The sequence below is a fragment of the Octodon degus genome, unplaced genomic scaffold (genome assembly GCF_000260255.1).
Source record: "Octodon degus isolate 3935 unplaced genomic scaffold, OctDeg1.0 scaffold00136, whole genome shotgun sequence".
Classification (NCBI taxonomy): domain Eukaryota; kingdom Metazoa; phylum Chordata; class Mammalia; order Rodentia; family Octodontidae; genus Octodon; species Octodon degus.
The window spans coordinates 7,211,568-7,233,441 of record NW_004524712.1 but is presented as its reverse complement, the minus strand read 5'-3'; the positions used below and the strand labels follow the sequence as shown (position 1 = coordinate 7,233,441).

Sequence of the window (21,874 nt, the reverse complement as noted above, 5' to 3'; positions counted from 1 at the left end):
ACTATACAGACTAGGCTGGCTTTGAACTTGTGGTGAGCCTCCGGCTTCAGCCTCCCCGTACTGGGATTACAGGGAGCGCCGCCACATTCAGCATGATATCATACTACCTATACACCCACACTGCACGTTTGATTTCCAGGCTCGCTCACGCTACCTTGCTGCAGTCTCCTACCCTTTGGCCTACTCCTCCCACACCTGTTCAAGAACCACCCATATACCATGGTTCCTACACCTCTCACCTGTAGCTACCAGACCTTCAGTCTCCACCTTCCTGTCCAGCTTCCCATCTGAACCCACACAGGAGCACTGTTTTCTTCCCATCTCCATGAGCACCAGCCGCTCCTTGGCTCAGGTCCTTCCTCAGCACGACATGCTGGTGCTCTCCTCCCTCAACCCTCTCCACACCCCTGGCCCTTTCCTCTGGAGCTCATCTCTTAAATGCCTTTCACTTTCCACCACTGGCAGTGCACACTACCGCAGTCTTGCTCTTGGATTCTCATGATCTCTTCTGGGCTGGTCTTCAATTCTAATCAGTTCTCCACATGACAGCCAAGAGACTTTCCCCACTCAAATTCATACTGGGGAAAGCAATCGAGATCTGGTCAGTCCCCAGGCTGAAGCCCCCCAGCTGTTTCCCACTATCCTACCTAGAATAAAATCCAAACTCCTTGATTTCACCTAACCCTCTTTAGGATCCAGACCCTGCCTACTTTGTCCTCACTCCCTGCGACACAGACTCAAACGCACTGGTGACTGTGACTTCAGGCCTGCAGAGTGATCACTTCCTCTACTAACAATGCTTTCCCTCTTTTCTCCACAGAAAACCAACTCATGAATTCTCAAGTTACTGCTCCCCTACCTGAGGGCACTCCCACCATCCCACCCTGGTTGTAAGGCTCTACTCATCACTAAAAGCATCTTTTTTTGTTTTTGGCAGAACCGGGCGTTGAACTCAGGCCCTTGCGCTTGCCAGGGAAGCGCTTATTCCACTGAGCCATCTCCCCGGCTATCATTGCTTTGTTTTGCTATCAGTTTCTCTCATGCTGTAATCTGAAGTCTAGTGGTTACTGCCCACTAACCCGTGCACCATTCCATTCTGGGACACAAAAGTAGACACAATAAAGCTTGGAGAAGACAAAGAGTAGGAGAGGCTGTTGGAATCTGTGTTGAGCAAGGTTCTTTGGAGGACATCGGTAATTAAAGGGGAAATGTTAACAAGAAATTTCGGAGCCCTTGCAATTTCACACCCTGGATTTCCTTCCACTAACCAGAGTGAAGGTCAACGACACTCAAGGCTCTGTGGCTTCCCGCCAGCACAGCTGTCCTTAGGAAGTCCTTGACCTCTGGAGCCACAGCATGCTCGCGCCCCACCTCATGAGCCCTGCTGGCTTCAAATTTTCTCGTCCTGCCAGCCGGGCACCTGAGCCTCGGCAAAGCCCTGCCTTGATGAAGGCTCCATGGAGGACCTACCAATTTCTGCTTGGATTTCCTGGGCTACATATGGCACTTTGTAGAGCAGAGAGAGGCTCTGGTTCCTCCTTTCTTCGATCACATGGAGATGGGTCATGACCTGGAAGCAGAGTCAGGACGGAGAGGCTGGTCACTGAGAACCCCAGCTAGGCGGGAACACTTCCGGAAAGGCGACACGTGCCCGCTTCAGTCGGCAGAGTGGCTGGCCGGGGCGACGTGCTAAGCCCAGGCCCATTGACCCAACACATTCTGACAGCATGCTCCTCTACAGAGGGATCCAAGCCAGAAGAAAACTTCATTTCAAAAAATGTTTGCTATCTAGTTTTGAGTCTGATTCTTACAGGAAGCACTTACTACCAATCACTTTGAGTGTTTTAAAACCTTTTATACAATGTCGGGTGTTCAGATAAGTTCATTCCTACTTAACTAAGTTACTCTTCTTTAAAAAATTAATAGAGGTATAAATCAACCCATAAGGTGACCTGGGCTAACGTCCGCCCAATGAAAGCCAGGCGCGCTACTGAAGCTCCCACAAAGCCGGCAGGCCGACTCTTTAGTCAGACTCACCGTTTCCCAGCTCTTCCTAAAGAGGGTGCTCAAGGCCAACAGATTAATTATGCGAGCTTGAAGCCATTAAAACAAAGGGTCAAGATGAAAGAAAAAGTTAAATGTAAGATGCTTTTATTGCAGACTGATGCCTCTGACCCTTAAAAGCAAGGATGAAAGCAGCTTAATTTTATATTTGCTATTCTGCCAATCAAATAAGTTGATGGGAAAGCACAAGAGCGCGTGCCTCTGAGGAAATGGAGACGCGGGGCCCGGACCAGCCCACTCTCAGCCAGCGCCAGCATCCTCGTCTTCCCCAGAGGAGTCAGGTAGCCTTCTCCAAAAGGCCAATTTATACACCCATAGGAGGAAAAGAACCACAGGGCAGAATGCTGGAAGCCGGTGTTGCTATAGTAACCCTGAGCTAGATGGAGGAGGAGCACCTCACTTATATTTCAGCCAAAAAAATATGGCTAAAGTTCTGCTGGCTTAATGTCTCTAACTTGCAAATCCAAAATCAGAACTGTTCAAAAATGTGAAACATTTTGAGCACTGGCACGATGCTCTAAGCAGAAAACTCTAAACTTGACCTCATATGAAAGTCACAGTCAAAATATGTCAATAAAACTACATAAAATTACTTTTAGGCTATGCACAGAAGACACGTATGAAATAATGAATTTCATATTTAAACTTTAGTATATTACGGGGCCCGCCAAATAGCTCAGTGTATTAAAGCGCCTGCAAGCAGGTGCAGGAGCTGGGGTTTGACCCAGGGCCTGCCACACCAGCCCCGGGGCAAGCTGAGATGGCAATTGAGACTGGGTGTGGTGGTGCGCGCCTGTAATCCCAGCTCCTCAGAAGCTGTAAACAGGTGGATTGCTACCAGTCTGATCTAGCAGCAAGACCTTGAACACCTGTAGGCCCTTCCTTAAAATACAGGAATAAAAAAAAAAAAAAAAGAATAGCACATTACGTACGATGGCAAACGTTCCAAAGTCTGAAGAAAAAAGAAAATCCAAAATGAACAATATTTTTCTGGCTCTAGATATTTAAAATAAGGAAATGGTTCAGTATTTTATTTTTTTCTAGAGTTGGGATAATAAAAGGTTAATATAACTCATGCTGAGCTAGAAGTATGGGCTGAAAGCTGATGTAAAAAGCACAGGAGACAAGCTGAGTGTGGTGGTGCGATTCCAACACGTGAGACGCTGAGGAGGAGGATCAGCGCAAGTTTGAGGACAGTCTAAACTACACAGTGAGTTCATGAACAGGTTGAACTACACAGCAAGGACCTGTCTCAACAAACCAACCAACCAACCAACCAACCAACCAACCAGGAGAGCCAGGTCTCCCTGGAACGCTCCTGGTAGGACAGTTCTTCTCACTGCATTTGGGGTGGTAGTTTGATTCCTATGTTAAGGATCCTCTGATTAATTGAGGTACTAAATGGTATCTCCTCCTCTATTCTGATCATACAAAACAGGACAATTTTCTGTAAAATACAATATGGCTAACCATTTTTTCACCAAAAAGCTTGGAAAACAATTAAGTTTCCTCAAAAACAGAGCAGACTTCAGAAATCTACCTAACCCCTGACAGAAGGCAGTTTTTCCCCCATCTTCCCAAAAGCCCTCAGGATTTTTGGTCCTTTTTGCCACCTGGTGTGAAGTCAATCCTTTTTTAATTTTGAGACTTGGGTCTCCCTAGATTGCCTAGGTTTCCTGGAACTTTTGGGGTTTCCAAATAGCTGGAATTAAAGGTGTCTGCCACCACTTCTACGCAAATATCTAACTTCTAATGTGAGCTACTCTGGGTATTTATGGATAATTATTCTCCATCTTTGCAGTTAATACAATTAATTTCATACCGGCGTGTGGGCTGCTGAAGAGTATTCAGCTCTCCATCATCAGGTATTACTATGCAATCTGCCAGGTAAGAGACACACAAATCTTTCTGCCCAGCAAATGGAGCAGAACTCGGCTCCAGTAGTCCTAAAACTCCAGAGACAAATTATCTTACGATCATAGTACATACGACAAAACTTGGGAGAGAGAGTTCCTAAGACGATGAACAATGACAATAACAATAGTGCATTCTGGTGCTGACAATCCCACACCAGTGTATTAAAAATGTGCCAGGAAATAAGATCAGTGATGTTGCTATAAAGCATTCAAGAAATATCCAGCAGAGCCAGTAGGCTTTTTGGTTTAAAAGACAGCTAGCAGTCTTTTAGGCAAGTTCATTTTCTAGGAAAACAAACAAAACAAGTCAATATACAGAAAATAGTGAAATGACACAAAAGAATCAGGAATAAACCTCTACAGTAAGGCTAGATGCCACATAGGACAAAATTCAAGAAGGAAAAACAAAAAACCAGAAATGCACAAGTGTCTAAATATAAGCTACAAGGTACAAAACAAAGAGATCTTTTTTTTGTGGGAGGCAGCAGCGTTAGACACCAAACCAGAGGACCTCACACACGCGAGTCACGCAATCCAGTCTCCAAGCGGTACTTTCAGCCCAAAACCAACTTGCAATATGTCCTTAAAAGGTCTTTTCTAGAAGTGGGACCAAATATTAATTCTGGAGGTAACAGAAATAAACTGATTTAAAATTGGCATAAAAATCGACTCATCTCTTCAACGTATTCCTGTATTTCTAAACTTTCAAAAACTATTAAATACAAGGCACTTAATGTGAAGTATGAAAAGGATACTGTATAAATAGTACTGCAGGGACCAGGGAGATGGCTCAGTACAATAACTGCTTGCCTGGCAAGTGCAAAAGCCTGAGTTTAATCCCTGGTTCTGAAAAAAAAAAAAAAAAAAAAAAAAAAAAAATACTACAGAAACTAACTCATGTGCCCCAAGTTGTTGGAATAAAAAAATCCCTTCCCAAGGACTAAGAAACCAAGCCAAACGCAACGCTGCGTCGGTGTGAGTCAATGAAGAGCCCCACTGCAACACATCTCCCGGTAGTGGCTTCTACACGCAGCACACCTGGGATTTCATCTGGGCTGCTTTTTCTGGGTCAACAGCCAGCACATGCTGATAATGACGAATGGTATGCAGACGATCTTTGTTCTCAGCACGGACATAGCGCCGCAAGGCCTGGAGAATTCGATGAGGCTAAAGGAGAAAACAGGTATTTTAATATCCAGTCTGGAATTCAAAATAGTTTTGTAGAAACAAAAGCTGAAAAGTTCACTTAAAAATGTGAAGCTTAGTGAAGTATAAAAATGGACGGTTTCTATATAAAAATACCAAAACCTAACTTGCAGCCTCAGAATCCCCTGGAAATAAGCTCTTTCCCACCCAGAATCCCCAGCCCACCGTCCTCTCCCAACCTGTCTCTTTTGCGGCTCAGCCTCTGGCAACCAGCTGGCGGTTTCCTGTCACTCAAACAGAAAAGGCCAAGCTAGGTACTCAAGAAGGAAGCAGGACACAAACATGACCTTTTCTAGCGTGTGTCATCCCCCAAGAGTAAGGCAGGAGGGAGTTAAGAGGTTAAAAAGTGGTCTCCCCTTGCACAAGAGTCCCAAGATAAATTATTGTATCCTTTTCTCCATAATCCTATTTCAAATGGAACTATTTCAAAAGCCTCCACTCACAGAAGGCATGTTCTCATTCTTTGCCAACTACCGGAACTCCAATAGCTGTGACTACCTACCACTATCCTGAGGGTGTGTCTACGTAGCTGCACACCACAGGTGGTGTGCACAGGCATAAGCTTCTGCAAGCTCACATACACAGCTACCAAAACACTTTTTCTTACCTTTAACTCTGTAAAAACTTGGCATAAAAGTCATTTTCCCCACACTGCTCTGCAAGTGGACCAGGAAGGCAGGTGGCACTACTGACCCCAAGGCTACTCACCCGCGGAGGGTCGGACTGCAGGGCTGCCAGGTAGTTCTCCAGCGCCATCCGCCGGCGGTCGTTCAGCATGGCTTCCACTCGAGCCAGGTGGGTTTCCACAAGCTGCTGCTTCTCGCTGGCTGCCTCCTTCTCTAAAGCTTTAACCATAGCTTGGAAGTGCTAAATCAAGAGAGGAGGAACGCCGTACAGTATGTGACCCCTCAAGCAAGTCTGAGCGAGCAGCTCTAGACTCCAGCGCTTCTCCTGGCCCAGCAGCTACCCAAGACAGGTTCAGAGAGTGCAGCACAAGAGACGGACACACACCGCATCTGCCTGCTGCTGCTGGAATACTTCCACCCCGAAAAGGCAAGTCAGGACTGTGTCACAGCCTTAAGCACTTTGGCAAGCGGAATTCACAGCACCGCAAGCCGTGCAGTGCGCTGAAAGCCTCTTTTCTACACGACATCAAGGTGCTACCTTTCCAAGGTGGTGAAACCAGGGACCAACAGTAATGTAATCTAACAGCGTGGTAGTGAGTTACATTGAATTGCTTGAAGTTGTGAAAGGCAAGTTATCCGTAAGACACCCAGCCAACTTTACAGCTACTGCTTGAGGCTGTCAAATCAAATTCCACTGTGTAAGACACACTGGCTAGTATCGGTATTAAGACTTAAGATTTTCACCATGATTAAAAACATAAACATCTGAAATACCATCAGGGTCTAGGGATGTAGTTTGGTGGTACAGCATGTGCTTAGCACAGCTGAGATCCTGGGTTCAAATGTCGGAACCCCAAAGTACAAATACAAGTTTTCCTAAATAAAACATACCTACTAAATTGGTAGCCCCATTAGCAACTCTCTTCTACTGAAGGAAAATGAAGTCTGTTACTATAATTTTAAGGTTATACTCTTACAGAGTTAGAGGTGAACGTGTATTAAAAACCTCTATTTTTCTGCCTTTGACTTTTCAACTAATCTACCCCTCAATCTGGCACTTCTGAAAAACAAGCCACATCCTAAGAATGAAGACGGTAGTGAACTTTTGTCAATGAAACAAAATTACCAAATGACAAATGAGCTAAAGTTACTTCTTGGCAAGAATTAGGTATGCTCTGGGAGGGAGTCTGGTTTCCTTATACCGTAAGCAAGCAATGTTAGAGGTGAAAAAGAAAACGACTTCCCTGCAACTTAAGCCTTTGACTAAGAAGAGATATCGAATTCCCTTTTCCTGGGAGTTTGACTCCGAACACATACACTTATTTTCAACTCGCCAAGTTGCATACTCTGTCCCTGGAAAAAGCACCTTACCTGAATGAGGGTCTGCCGCTCTGTTTTGGGGAGGTTCTTGGCTTGAAGTTCTGCCTCTTCCCATTCCTTCTTTACCTAGAACAAAGGTCAAAACATCAGAGAATAATCCTCTTAAACAACTTCCGTACTTTCTAAAAATACTGCCAGGCATTGAACTCAAGTGTCAGAATCTGCAAAAGGAAACTGTATCTGTATTCCATGATCCCTTCTAAGCTCAACAGTTACTGCCTAGGAAGGTTCTAGGCCTAAACTAGGCCTACATGAAGCTTTGATACCATGACCTCCTTGTTATGCAACTTCGGGAAAGTTATTTTAGTCTATGTCTTAATCTCCTTACCAAAAAGCTGTTTCTCAGAAGAGATGTGGAAAAATAAAATGAGCCTTCCCCAAAATCTAAGGTCAGCCCAGGGGTTATGACGGTGTCCGGGTGGAGCACAGGCCTTGAGAGGGGCATCTGTGTGCACCTCGCTTGGTCCTGGGCAAGCCCAGGAGGAAGGAGGATCCGCTTGAGGAAGACACACACCCTGGGACTCAGGGCCTTCTTGTAACAGTATTTGGCCAGAATGCATTAAAACATTTTGTCTTCATTTATTTTTTCAGTTAATTTGTTCCCGACACTGGCTATCACACTAGTTGTGACAAAGATACAGTTTCTGGCTTTAAAAACTTTAAGTCAGTAATGACAAAGAAAAGCAATAATAGTTACAGAAAATGTTCAACAGTGTCTACAGCAAAATTTTCAAGTCTATAGGATATGGGGGAGGTGCTCACCCCGAAGGGAACCCCACAGAACCTCAGCTTTTCTTACAGCGCATCATGTTCTAAGGAAATTGCATCTATCTCCCCCACCTCACCTTAAACTTGTGGCAATCTTTCTGCCTCGGCCTCCTGAGTGCTGGAATTACATGTTAATACCATGACACCCACAAGTATCACTTTTTAAATATAAAAACCATGCTGCAGATTGATTGCCTAGCATGTGCAAGGCCCTAGGTTCAAGCACCCACTTCACAAAGAATAAAAAAAAAGCTACCCAATACCGAAGCACCATTAAGATTAAGAGGTTTTGGGCTGACCAGGACAGCTCAGTGGATTGAAGCGCCTGCTTAGGTAGGCACAGGGGCCTGGGTTGGTCCCCCTCCCACCCCTGCTGTGCCAGCCCCACCCCTGGGGCGCACTGAGACAGCACTTGAGACTGGGCGTGGTGGTGCATGCCTGTAATCCCAGCGCTTGGGAGGCTGAAAACTAGGGTCACTAGAGTCCGATCTGTGTAGTGAGATCCTGTAGACTCTATTAAATACATTAAAAAAAATAAAAGATTAAGAGGTTTACCCTATCCATTCGGTTGCGGTGTCGAATTTCTAGCTGTTCCTTAGCCTTCTGGAATCTAGCATGTTCATTGTCATCTGCAGCAGTCTCGAAATACACATCAACATCATTGGTTGGCAGAGGAGTTGGGGGAACTGAAACAAAATTATAAAAGTTGTCTTCCTGGAGGTCAGGCACACTATTAAAACTGCGGCGTGCTCTAGAAGACGACCCAGCTCAGAACCTGCAGGATGTATTCGATCCTGGCTGGCTAGAAAGTGTTGGCGCTGCTGTCTGCCAAGACTGCACTCTGTGAGATTGTATGGGCCGCCTCTCAGTACTCATCAATCACGACGCTGGTCCACGCTAACACAGCAATTTGTTGGTGGCTTCACACCCCAGGATCCTAGCACTGCAGGTAGTAAAGGAGACAGCCGCTTCTCTAACCTTGGCTCACAGCTTTTTAACTTGAAGACCTGAAAAGCAGCAAACTTTCTGCTTGTCAGTTGTGGCATCTAAATGGGGACCAGGGCTGAAATTAGACCAGCTAGAGGCGATCCCACATGTGTCTATTTTTTTAAGGAACTTATGACTCAGTCCTCTTCCTCTCTTCTGGCAACTTTTAGGTCTTATTGTGCAAAAGGCTCATTTGAAAGTTCTTTGTACACATGCTGGATAGAGAAAGTCCAAACCAGTCTGGCTCAAATTCTGAATTTTTAGCAGCACTGCCGGATTTTTACACTTACCCCAGAAACAGGGCTACTGGAGATTTTCAGTTTCTGTGTCTGACACGGCTACCTTCCACCAACATGGGGACACCCTGGGTCTGATGCACAACACTGACCCAGGGACACTCCCAGGCATCCCTCAGAGCACAGGTCAACTGGAAAAGACATCCCTCACCTCACTGCTGGTCAGCAGAAGCTCCCACTGGCCCCGGCAGAGTATGTGCAGGGTAGACGGGCACAGGGCAGGTTTACCCCAGGCAAGCTCTGAAGAGATACGTGTGGGAATGCTACTCACATTCAGTTCCTTGAGTAAGATATCTCAGGCTGGAAAGCAGAAAGCAAATGCCAAAATCCAACTGATCTTTAATTCAGAAACAAATTCATTGTTTTCCAGAACTGTGTTTGATTCATAAGGTAATCATACAACGGATGACTACAGCTACAAATCAGCCAGCCACATTAAAGTTTGTCAGAGGCATCTTTTCTCTGCTTCCTTTGACTTGATGACCGCAAAAGCTACTACTAAAACCTTGTGAAGAATATTAGAGTCCTATATGTTCCAAAGGGATCTCAATATCCAGCTTTCAGGTTAACTAAGTTATAAATGATTTGTTTAGCAAACCACATTCCCCAAGAGATGCCATGTCCAGAGAGGGAGAATTCCACGTCCACGCCCGACCGCGTGTACAAGACTACCCTGACACTCATTAGCAGGGCAAAGGCTTAGGCACTGGGGATGGTTCCTGGAACTAAGCTGGGTAGACTGTGTAAAACACAGTGCACCTCTATTTTCCTTGGAATCATAGCACAGCTAGAGGGTTACTCCAAAGGGCTCAGATCAAACTCCCAACAGGCTCTGAACGCCAGTGCACCCGTTCACCCCAGCCCCATTCCAAGATGACCACCAATAGCCTGATGTTTCTAGACTTTCACGGCCTGCCAGACAGGGACCCTGCAAGTATCAGCAATGCTCTCCCTGGCAAATCTTCCTTAAGCCACAGGAAACAACTTTACAGTCCTGCCATTCCAGTGGGCACCACCACTGAATTAGAAGATCTTTGAAAGGTCCCAATTCTTCAGACTTCAACCCAGTGTGTTGCTGATCTTGGAGTTTGAGTAGTTCTACACAGTAGTACCCATCACTGTAGTCATCTCTTTCTCTAAGTCTTTGCTGAATGAACAAAGTCTATGCACCCAACGCCGCCTGAGCACCCTTTTCAGCTTTACCACTGCATCTGCCGCATACAACAGGCTCTCCTTAGTACACCGCTGAAGGGGAAGCACAGACTGCATGTTGTTAGATAAACGTTTAAAAATTCTAGCAAAGGAAGACAGACGGAATGTAAAGGCTTTTCAATCAAATATCATCGGGAACTATAGCCCAAAACTTCTGGAGCACATGTGAGGAAGAGGCAGCAACTCATTGTTCTGGCCAACTCCAAAGAGAAAGCAAGAGAAACTTCCTGGCAGAGGGATTTCCTAACACAGGGAAGCATAAGTAATGCTAGGCAGAGAGGCAGGCTCGTAACAAAAGATGGTAAACTCTCTTCATGCTGATGGCTAATGCTAGGCAGAGAGGCAGGCTCGTAACAAAAGATGGTAAACTCCCTTCACACTGATGGCTAATGCTAGGCAGAGAGGCAGGCTCTTAACAAAAGATGGTAAACTCTTTTCACACTGATGGCTAATGCTAGGCAGAGAGGCAGGCTTGTAACAAAAGATGGTAAACTCTCTTCATGCTGATGGCTAATGCTAGGCAGAGAGGCAGGCTCTTAACAAAAGATGGTAAACTCTCTTCACACTGATGGCTAATGCTAGGCAGAGAGGCAGGCTCGTAACAAAAGATGGTAAACTCTCTTCACACTGATGGCTAATAAAACCCAACTCAACGGAACCACTACACTTTCTGAGACCCAAACAACACACCAGCTAAAACTCCTTCACAGCCCTGCATGACCGAGTATTGCCAAGATACTAGAGAAACACAGCCACCACCACTCGGCTGCAGAGCACTCCCTGGAGCGCACACAGCAAGGTGTTTCCACTATCACGTCTTTTGAGAGCGGATGCCCCAGCAGGTGGCATGCTTCACAGGGGTCAGTGACAGGGCAACTCAATTATGAGAAGAAGAGGTGACAAACAAGCATGTGAAGAACTCAGGGCTACCCTTCATTCACCCTTGGTACTCTTCAATCAGACAGCAAAGGGCGCGGCTTTGGTCCCAACCCACCCCAGAGCACTCTCAGAGCCTATAGGTGCCAAGGCCAGGTGAGAAAGAACAGCCCCTGGTTGTGCCACCTGCTGCCACCAGGGAAGGGACACACCACCACCAGCCACTAGCAGACAAATGGGGAGCACAGGACACAAAAAACTGAGCTGACAACTGCCAACAGAAAAGCAAAGCCTCAATCCTGAAGGCACAAAGATGAGGGGGAAACGACTGACAGCCAACACCTGAGCCAGCAGGAACACAACACAGATGCGGTTACAAGGATGGCCAGGAGACAGAACACTGGACAAGACAGTGCTGCTGCACAGGGCCAGCGAGAGGCGGGACTTACTCATCGCTTTACACACAGCCATACAATAATCCTCAGACTCAAAATTGTTCCTGTTGCCGCCGCAGCCGCCATATATAAAGCGCACGCACTTTCCCTTGGAGAGGTCGAAGTACCAACGAGGCATCACGGCCCGGCAGGGCCCCGTCATCGCCTCCTGGGAGCAGACAGCTGTGTGAAAATGGGTCAGAGTGTCAGCAGGACAGAGCTAGTACTTCAAATGCTTCACAATGCTACAGGCTGGCTGGGGTGGGGCAGGGCAGGGCGTGGAGGGGACCATGACAGGACAGACGGCCTGGCCAACCAAACTGACCAGCACCGGTCAGGCATCTGTGTGCAGAGTCGCTGTCTATGCAATGAAGACATTCAAAACAGAGACTTTTTTAGATTGACATAAAAGTTGACACAGAGGAATTCTGGTCAGTGGAGACACTTTACTCCGGTAGCTTCAAGGATCCAAGAAAAGTTTCCCTGGCAAGCGCAAGGGCCTGAGTTCAATCCCCAGTTCCACACATACAAAAAAAGGATCCAAGGAGTCAGTGCAGGTGGAAAGGCTGTTTTATGCAGTGATACCTACGGCCAAGGCTAAAGCACCTGGCAAGGGCAAATGTTCTCATTTTCATGTTCTCCAAGATCAATCATAAATTTCTAGATTAGTTATGTCATTTTGTCTTAGTTGAGTCTTAATTCATCCTCCCTTAATTGGCTTGAAATAAACAATTAGCAGAGGCTATGAGTAAATAAATGGCTCTGGAACTATCACCACCTTCCCTTTTTAAGTGGTAAGGTAATTTCATCCTATCAGCTGCAAAGCTCCGGACAGAGGGCAGCCTACAGAGTGGGCCATGCGTGTGTACCTGAGAAAGTCACTCCATTCCTAAAAGCTAAGACTTGAGCAGAACTGAAGAGGGTCGCTTTCCTTGGGAGGAGAGAACACTTGAGGCTGGCAGGCAGACTGTGTGGTCTTTTATTCGCCAATTAAATCCTTACAACGTGAACTCTCTCACTCAACCCTGTACCTCTGCCTAGACAGGCCTGCTGCTCGCTGCTAAAATGGCTCCTCCACCGCTGTGCTGAAGATCCAGAGTCTCCTTCCGCATACACACACTGCCTTCCTTCTCAGACTTACCTGAGGCAAGTGATGAACGTAATACAAATTCTACGTAAACAATGGCAGTGCCCATTTTGCATTAGGGTTACCTTTAACATCATGAGCAATTTCCTTGTCTGAAATAGCACCGCGGCTGCTGGGCTCAGTGGGGTTCTCCGTATTGTAGTCATCTCCTTTAAAGGCGTCATAGTAATAATCACGGTCTTCCACCACTTCCTCCCCTTCCTCTTCATCTTCCTCCTCCTCCTCATCCACAGCTGCTTCTGTGAAGTCTTCCAAATCTGGTTCGGTAGGAAATTCACTAAATGCCACAAAAACAAAAAACTAAAGGTTAGTGCCAATTCTAATTCATAAAGCACAATAATGATTTCCTTGTCTCTTCTGAAATGCAAAAACAGAGACAGGAAGTAAGTTCAACTCACATGTAACTGTACCACCAAAGCACTCAGCTCAGCTACGTCAGCAAAGGCAAGAGTTAAACCAACACAGACTGTATGAACTGGCAGAAAATAATGTGTCCCAGAACAACAGAAAACTCAAAATCCTAAAGACTTCAGTGATCAGTTATGGCTAGTATGAAATGCAGGCTCAATCAGGTCCAGCATACGAAAACACCACCCACCTTACCCAGAAGTAGGGTCTAGCAGCTAACAGTCACCTCTATCGACGGGTTGCTGAACAGGCAAAATGACTTCTGGGCTCAGGCCAGATTACCTTTTATAAATATCATAGTCTTCCTCTTCATCCTCATTGTCATCCTCATCCTCATCCTCCTCTTCTTTCGACACGAGAGAGTCACCAGAGTCACTAATCTTTGTCGGAGGGCAGCATACATATTCAGTGCCATGGAACTGGTCTACCCCACAGGGCAGCAGCATGCCAAAACTATACAAGGTCATTCCCTGAGTCAAGCACACCTAGGAGGAGTTCAAAGGCCACATCAGAACATTCTGCATCATGAAGACTTCTCAGTCCCTAGCTGTATCCAAAAAGAATCTTTTTTTTTTTTTTTAATTTATTTGAGAGAGAGAGAGAGAGAGAGAGAGAGAGAGAGAGAGAGAGAGAGAGAGAGAGAGGTGTGTGTGGCCAGCTCAGCCCACCAGGGGGCGGGGCTGGCCGGCATGTGGTGCTGGGGGATTGAACCGCGGTCCCTGATGCTTTGCTGAGCTTGTTTTTTAAGTAGGTGCTTTAGACCACTGAGCCATCTCTCCAGCCCCTCCAAAAAGAATCTTATCATGTCATTACATAATGCTTTATGGACACACAACTTTTCTGCCACATTTCTAACACTATTTGAAAATTTCTAAATTTTACTTAATTTGTAACAACATCTGAGCTCAAAACATCAAAAGATCATAATTTGAAAAAAAAATTAAGGTTAGGGAGTTTTCCTTATCAACAACAGTTAAAAATGATCAATGTTAAGTTTCAATTACTGCTGGCCCAGGCACTACCACCTCTGACCAAAGGACCAGCCGGACTACAAGAAAAGATGCTCCTCTCCCCAGACTTTCAGAGTTGCTGATTCTCCACAGTGCTTCAGGGTACCTCCTGGGAGCCCTGCCCACAGCATACAATACTTCAACTGCTTTTAGTACCCCTTTTCGCTGGGTGAGTTGCGGGGGGGGGGGGGTGGTTTGCTACACATCAAACTCAGGGCCTTAAATGTGTGACGCAGCTCTACAATGGAGATGCACTGCAGCCTAAAAAAGAAGGGAACTCTGCTATTTTTCTTATTTGGGGCTGAGGATAGAACCCAAGGGTTCTAGGGAGGTGCTCTACAACTGAGCGATATTAATCTTTTTTTTGATAGTTTAGTAAGGGTCTACAGGGTCTGTGTAGATCTGACTCGCAGTGATTCACCTGTGTTCAGCATCCCAAAAGCTGGGATCACAAGCACAGGTCACCATGCCAGTCTCAACTGCCGTCTCAGTGTGCCCCAGGGGCAGGGCCAGTGGGGTTCGAGCCCTGGCCGCTGCGTCTGCCTACACAGGCACTTTAATCTGCTGCACTGTTTGGCTGGCCCTAATTAATCGTGTCAATGTTAGGAGCTGGACTGTCCGTTCTACACTTCTCCACAAAAACATGTATTTCTCTATCAAACATTTCTAATTTATTAGGTGTAAGTAATTAAGAAAATAACAAAATCCCGGTGCGGTGTGGACGCCCCCTCCCGCGGAGGGGCAGTTCGAGCCCCTGGGCCTGGCCCCTCACCTCTTCCACTTCCGTTTGCCAGTGGTGATGATTCTCACACACCTCCATCCTCTCTCTGTGGAAAAACTGGCACTTTTCTGGAACTAGCAGAACATCACTTACAAATTTACCCACTGGAAAAAAGAAAATCTGTCAAGCAAATCTCATTATAAGTCAAGGTGAAAAAGGATCTTCACTGCAGTATCCAGCTAGGTGTATACCAGAGCAGGCACTAATGGACACAAGAGGTTACCGTTCCGTTAGGGCCTCGATGTCAGGAACAAAGTTATCTTGGCCACAATCCCTCCTTGCGGCCGGGCGCACCGCGGCACAGGAGACACGACAGGGCGCCGCCAACAGGGCCCTGCCGCACAGACCCAGCTGCTCCTGCGATCCCGCAGCTCACGGCTCGGCGCTCCTCGCCCTTACTTCCCTGCGTTGCCCACAGTTCTTCCAGTAACAACATGCTCAGGAAACCAAGGCCGAGTGGCCACTGGGTGAGGTAGAGGACCCGTGCTTTACACCAGTCTCCATCCCAACTATCTGCTTAAGAATCATCAATTACACAGGGCAGAAGGACACTGAACAGGAGGCCAACTTAGCGTCTCCGATAATGGACGAGCTTGCACGCATGGCAGACATCCTAAGAACAGGGCGATTGTCACATATATAGCTTTACACCAAAATTTATAGTTCAAATCTAATCATACAAATTCAGAAATAATGTTACGTAAGACTTAAAAAAAAAGTAATAGTCTGGACTCTTAAAAACTTGTATCATTAAAGACCCAAATAAAAAGACTAGGGAACTGTTGTACATGAATATAATGTGATTTTTTCTTTTTTCTCTCTCTTTTTTTTTTTTTTTGCGGTACCGGGGATTGAACTCAAAAACCTGCACTTGCCAGGCAAGCGCTTATTCTACTGAGCTATCTCCTTGGCCCCCATGATTTTTTTTTTTAAGGAAACCATAAAGTGTATTACTCAAACACTCAGGAAAATTACCTAAGTGTGATTAACTATTCTGTCACTAAACCAGAAAACAGTCCCTCCTCTTAGGAGAAACAAGTTTAAGTATTTAAAAAGAAAATGTTAAAACACCTCAACTACCTTTCAAATGGTTTGGCAAACAAAAGGGAGATATATTACCCACATATAGGTGAATCAGGCAAACTAGATAATTTTTATTTAGTTCTAAAACTTCAAAACTAAGCTGGGGGAAGAGGGATACACAAAGCTGTTCGCTTAGAGTTGAGAAGATACGACTGCATCCCGATCATCAGCGTGAGCTGGGACCACAGACAGAGCGCCACGGGACAGCGGCCCAAAGGCACTATCTCTATGTCATAACAAAAAGCGTCCTGCCCCTGGGTCCCACCGTGAGGGTGGACTCAGGATGTCCTTCCCAGGTGACAATGAGCATCGGTCCTACTCTCCACACTGCAGTGCTGAGTGGGAAAGAATGGGGTAGAAAAGCCGGCAGGCAAACCCATGAAGTGTGGACAGGAGAAAAAGTCAACCAAGCCCTTGGGTCTCAGGCGCTGGACAGTCTACCTATAGCCCCCCAGCTTTGCAGATGTAGCAGGGTCCTGCAGGACAGTGCCTCAGGCCCTGGAGAAGCCAGCCTTCCCACTGTCCTGCTAACACGACAAGAGGGGCTGCTCATCTGACGTGGCAAGGGGGGACGTACAAGCCTCAGGTTACTGGCTGGAGCAGTAAATACAACTTCCTTGAAAGAAAACTGCTGCACATGGCAGCGAGACTTCATACCACTCTTCGAGCAGGGAGCTTCAGGGCGCACAGCCCCACTGAGGCGAAGCAGGAATGCCAGCCAAGTTACAGCGCTGCCTCTGGTCCTAGTGGAGGGCGGATCTGCATACAAACCTCACCAATCAACCTGACTTACAAGCAATGTTTAAAAATGATTAATAAAAAGAAAACAACAAATTCCTCTACTGATAAAACAGCTTACAAACTGTTTTATACTCTTTAACTACACTTTTTCTTTTTCTTTTTTTTGTGGTACCGGGGACTGAACTTGGGACCTTGTTCTTGCCAGGCAAGTTCTTATTCTACTGAGCTATCTCACCGGCCCTTTTTTTAAAAAAATTTTTTTCCCCTTATGTGGCTGGGGAGATGGCTCAGTGGAATAAGTGCTTCCCTGGGAAGTGCAAGGGCGTGAGTTCAATTCCCAGTTCCAAAACAAACAAACAAACTAATAAAATTTTTTCCCCAAGCATTTTAATTCATGATGAAAAGCAACAAAAGCATAAATGAAGGGGCTGTTTATATAGGATTAAATACCACAGTTCAATCGCATTGTTATTTATCAGTAGTATACAAACTGAAAAGCTAAGAACAGAAACACATATAGTAGGCACTATGTGTTATTGTAGTTCTAACTCCTGATGTTAACATTTAATCTCTTGAGTAATAGAAAAAGAAAACAACTACCATAAAAACTGATTTTAAGACAGAGTCTCATGAGGCAGTTCAGGCTGGCCTTGAACTGGCGGTGATCCTCCTGCCTCAGCTTCCCAAGTGCTTGGATTATAGGTATGCATCACTGTATCAGGCATGAATTTTTTTGCAGGGAGGAACTGGGGATTGTGCACTTGCAAGGGAAGTGCTTATTCTTCTGAGCCATCTCCCCGACCCTTTCAAGCATGAATTTTAGTTCTTTTCATGATTCTGGTTGCAAAGAGAACTGGACAACAATCAACTTTCCCCACATGATCAACACTGATCTAAGCACTGAAACGGATGCAGTTTTCATCCAATTCTGTTTGAAACCAGAACCATGGAAAGAATTAAGTTTGTGACCCGAACATCCATCCCGCCTTTCTTTTGGCACTTTAGGGTCTACGGGGTGTTCAGGGCTCACACGGTGATATCCGCCTGTTTACAGCCTCCCAAGAGCTGGGATTACAGGTGCGCACCACCTCGCCCAGTCTCCACTGCTGTCTCAGTGCGCCCAGGGGCAGGGCTGGCATGGCAGGCCCTGGGTTTGAACCCCACACCCGTGTGCCTGTCTGCAGGTGCTTTAATCCACTGAGCAATTTGGCCAGCAAGTATGTGAACTGAGATACCACCATAAACTTTGTTTTTAAAATGTATTTGGCACAGAGTTTCACTATGCAACTCCAATTTGTAGCGGTCCTCTTGTTTTCAGCCTCCTCAGCGCTGGGATTACGGGTGTATGCCACCATGCCCAGACTCGGTGTCAGCTCAGTGTTCCCAGGAGCGGCGCAGTGCTCCATGGAGGGGGGCCAGCAGGTCATGTGGTGTCAGGGATCCAGCCCTGTCCCTGTGCTTGCTTAAGCAGGTGCTTAGTCTGCTGAGCTATCTTGCAGGCCCCCACTGTAAACTCTTTTCCACAGAGTAAACTGAAAGTTAATCATTTACTTTTTGTCTCTGCTAGACTTATTCATCAGAAGCTTCTGGGGGAAAACTTACATAAAAGATTATTACCCTTTTTCTGGGTACTTAGTACAGCGTCTACAAGCTCTACAGGGTCTCGCTACATAGATCTGACTCTAGTGATCTGCCTGTGTTCAGCCTCCCAAGAGAAGGGATTATGGGCACATGCCACCACGCCCAGTTGCCAGCTCACTGCACCCCGGGGGTGAGGCTGGCACAGCACGCCGGGGATGGAACCCTGGCCACTGAGTGCCTAAGCAGGTGCTTTAATCCGCTGAGCTATTTGGCTGGCCCAATAAGATTATTACCTTTATAGAACATTAAGAATGGTTTGGTCTAAAGTTTCTATCAGAAAGGCAGTGGCGGGGGGAGCGCATATGGTGGTACACACAATATGAACCTGGCTCTCTGGAGGCTGAGGCAGAAGGACCATTGAGAGTTGGGAGGCCTGTCTGAGCTGTATAGTGAGCTCAAGGCCAGCCTGAACTACACAGCAAGACCCTATCTCTAAAAAAACCAAAACAAAACAACAGAAAGTTTCCACCCAAGTCTGCAATGATCCTCAGCTTAATCAGGCAAGGAAAACATAATGGTAATAATTTCCAAGTTACTGTACAGACATAAAGCTATATTGTTTTTGCTGCTTAATGAATAGGGAAATACAGCAAATCCTAATCTATGGGATTTCAGATAAGAGGCAGTCATAATCCATTTACACCCTCTACGCATTCCCAGAAGCTGGGTTTTTCTTCTTTCCACTGTACTCCATCCAGCAGGCTATTGCAGCTTTCCAGCACTCAGTCTTTTTCAGAGCTATTGAAATTCCTTTCAGAATCTGGAGAAGCCTACTTGGCAGAAACCCCTCCCCGGCCCTGAACAACACCCACATGTGTAAGTAAACCTACTGCAAGCAGCTCATCCAACTGGAAATAAGAATGCTCTGTCATTTACAGAGCACTGGTGGCTGTACTCAGGTGAAGACAGCTTAGGCAAAAGGTCTAGTGTTCTCTTTCTTTGAATGCACTTTTTTTGTTGTTTTTATTTTTTGGTATTGGGGATTGAACTCAGACCTTGCGTTTGCCAGCCAGGCACTTATACCACTGAGCTATCTCACTGGCCCTTCAGCTTTCTCTTTCTTGTAGCAACGTGGCCTTGTTACGAAGCTTAGGCTGACCTTGAACTCACCATGATCCTCCTACCTCAGCTCCTGAGTGCTGGGATTACACGTGTGCGCCTCCATGCCCAGCCTTCCCCACACGTGCTACTTTTGAGTCGGGTCTTATAAGTCAGCAAGCTGCCTAAGTTGGTGTGAAGACGCCACGTACGGTGCTGAGATTATAGGCGCGCACCAGTACCCCTCGCTAGGCAGCATGTTACATGAGGCTTCAGGGATAAGCCACTCGTAACACCATCTTCTGCTCCGTCGTGTAGTTCTCATTTTAATACATGTAAAAGGACTCACTGTGGCTCCTCCCAGGGAATGAGTTACACAAGACTCTTGCTTTTTTACTAAATCAATCTTTAGTGTAGTTTGTATGTATCTGTCAGGGATAGTGGTGCACACCTGCAATTTCAGCATGCATGAGGCCAAGACAAAAGGATCTCTGTGAGTTTGAGGTCAGCCTGTGCTACTTAGTGAGACCTCATCTAAAAAACAACAACAAAAACCCCAAAAAAACTCCCAAATTCCCCATGCTGGATAACTAAATGAATATACTACAAACCATTAAAATGCATAAAGATGGCTAAGTTGTACAGTATATAAACTGTATCTTGACAAACCTGTCTGAACAACGACAAAAGGCCAACGTAGAACAGCGGGAGTCTGGTGGAGGAGCACGCAAGCCAGAGACTCCCAAATTTTTTCAACTCAACACCGAGTGTCTCGAATTTTTTTTTTTTTTTGCAACAGTCCTAAGTCAAAAGTATTTAACTGTAATGAAGTAGCTTGGTGTAACTTATTAAGCATTAGTGAGTGTGATCTAGGTACCGCACAACTCCTACACTGCAACCATCCAACTCTGTTGCCTTCACTTCTTCCAGGGACTCTCACAGGATAACTGCTTTCTGTCATAGGAACCACACTCCTGAAAGGAGAGAGGGTTAGCACTCCCCTTGACCAAGATGGAAGAAGCGCTCGGGCCTGGCAACACACATGGTTGACGTATAGCCAGCCACCTCCTTCACAGCATCTACCACAGGAACCACTATAAACACCGCCTGTCCATGAGGAGGCCACTGACAGGTAGAAAACGTGGAAGCTGGGAACCCCCTTGGGCTAGAGGCTGTACAACATCTGACAAGATACCAACACACAGTGTCCTCTGGGTCTGTGCCGACCGTGGGGTGCCTCAGTACAGTCTGAGGATCAGGAATATAAGCCATATCGAACTGGTAAAAATCAGGCCACTTGAAAACCAAATGGGTAAGGGGAGACACAAAGGCTAAGAAGAATCAGAGCTGTCTCCCAGGTCCAGGTCTCACTCAGCTATCTAGCATAGTAATCTTTTTTTTTGGTGGAACCGGGGATTGAACTCAGGCCTTTGCGCTTGCTAGGCAAGTGCTTATTCCACTGAGCCATCTCCCCGGCCTAGCATAGTAATCTTGCAGTGAAGATAAGGCAGTAACATCTCCAGGGGGAATAATACAACAAAAGAAACAGTCACAAATTCTTTCTGTGGTCTGGAAATACTCAAAAACCATCTTTTTTTCTCCTTATAGTTTCAGAATTTTACAATGAATGAAGCCTTACAGGCAAAAATTCGCAGGCAAATGGAAGGAAAGAGCATCCTTACAACGCGTCAGACAAAATTTTTAACAAGTTCTACACTCCCGCAAATGCTCCACTTTAAAGCAAATGGTGTTAAGCACACACAGTGCCCCCTTTTCCCCTTCAGAATGGTGTCAAAGCAAGTTAACTGCTGCTCCAGGTTTTAAATAACTGCTCTGCAGGTGCTGCTCCTTTTTATTTGGACATGGGTCCTTGCCACGTAAGACTAAGACAGTAATGTATTCCATTTTGCATTTGTCTGTGGTTTAAGGCTTTAAAAAAGGGAAAGAAGAGAAAAGGGTAAGCTGACGGCTCACATGAGCTCTATCTATAAAACTACTCAGGTATCTGTGTCAGTGTCACGCGTACGGCGACGCTATCAGAGACAATGTGAAACTGTTCAGCCCTTTTACGCATCTGTGACCAAGTCTGTTCCCAAAGCATCCGGAGTCTAGATACGTGAATATAATCCAGATGCATCAGGTGATGAGCAAGTCAGGACGACTACATTCACCAAAGGACTGTTTCCTAGCAGTATCATCACAGCTTTACTCAAGTTGGCTCTGAGTACTAACACCAGCGATGCAGTCATGAGCAGTAAGA

The 21,874-nt window shown here is 46.0% G+C and overlaps 1 protein-coding gene and 1 pseudogene across 4 annotated transcripts in view; one reads left to right on the top strand and one right to left on the bottom strand.

Annotated features, from left to right (window-relative positions):
- The window catches only part of Aplp2 (amyloid beta precursor like protein 2), a 65,491-nt gene that overhangs the window by 10,129 nt on the left and 33,488 nt on the right, over positions 1-21,874 (bottom strand). For 2 of the 4 annotated variants that reach the window (XM_023701493.1, XM_004641423.2), the window contains exons 4-12: positions 15,103-15,215; positions 13,603-13,805; positions 12,978-13,189; positions 11,781-11,948; positions 8,516-8,646; positions 7,184-7,258; positions 5,895-6,053; positions 5,019-5,147; positions 1,471-1,570 (exon numbers count right to left, since the gene is read on the bottom strand). In XM_023701493.1, the coding sequence (XP_023557261.1) occupies positions 1,471-1,570; positions 5,019-5,147; positions 5,895-6,053; positions 7,184-7,258; positions 8,516-8,646; positions 11,781-11,948; positions 12,978-13,189; positions 13,603-13,805; positions 15,103-15,215 (1,290 nt within the window). The remainder of the gene's footprint in view (positions 1-1,470; positions 1,571-5,018; positions 5,148-5,894; positions 6,054-7,183; positions 7,259-8,515; positions 8,647-11,780; positions 11,949-12,977; positions 13,190-13,602; positions 13,806-15,102; positions 15,216-21,874) is intronic. The other 2 variants (XM_023701494.1, XM_004641424.1) reach the window with 1 other exon arrangement.
- Positions 20,590-20,687, top strand: LOC111812688 (annotated as a pseudogene).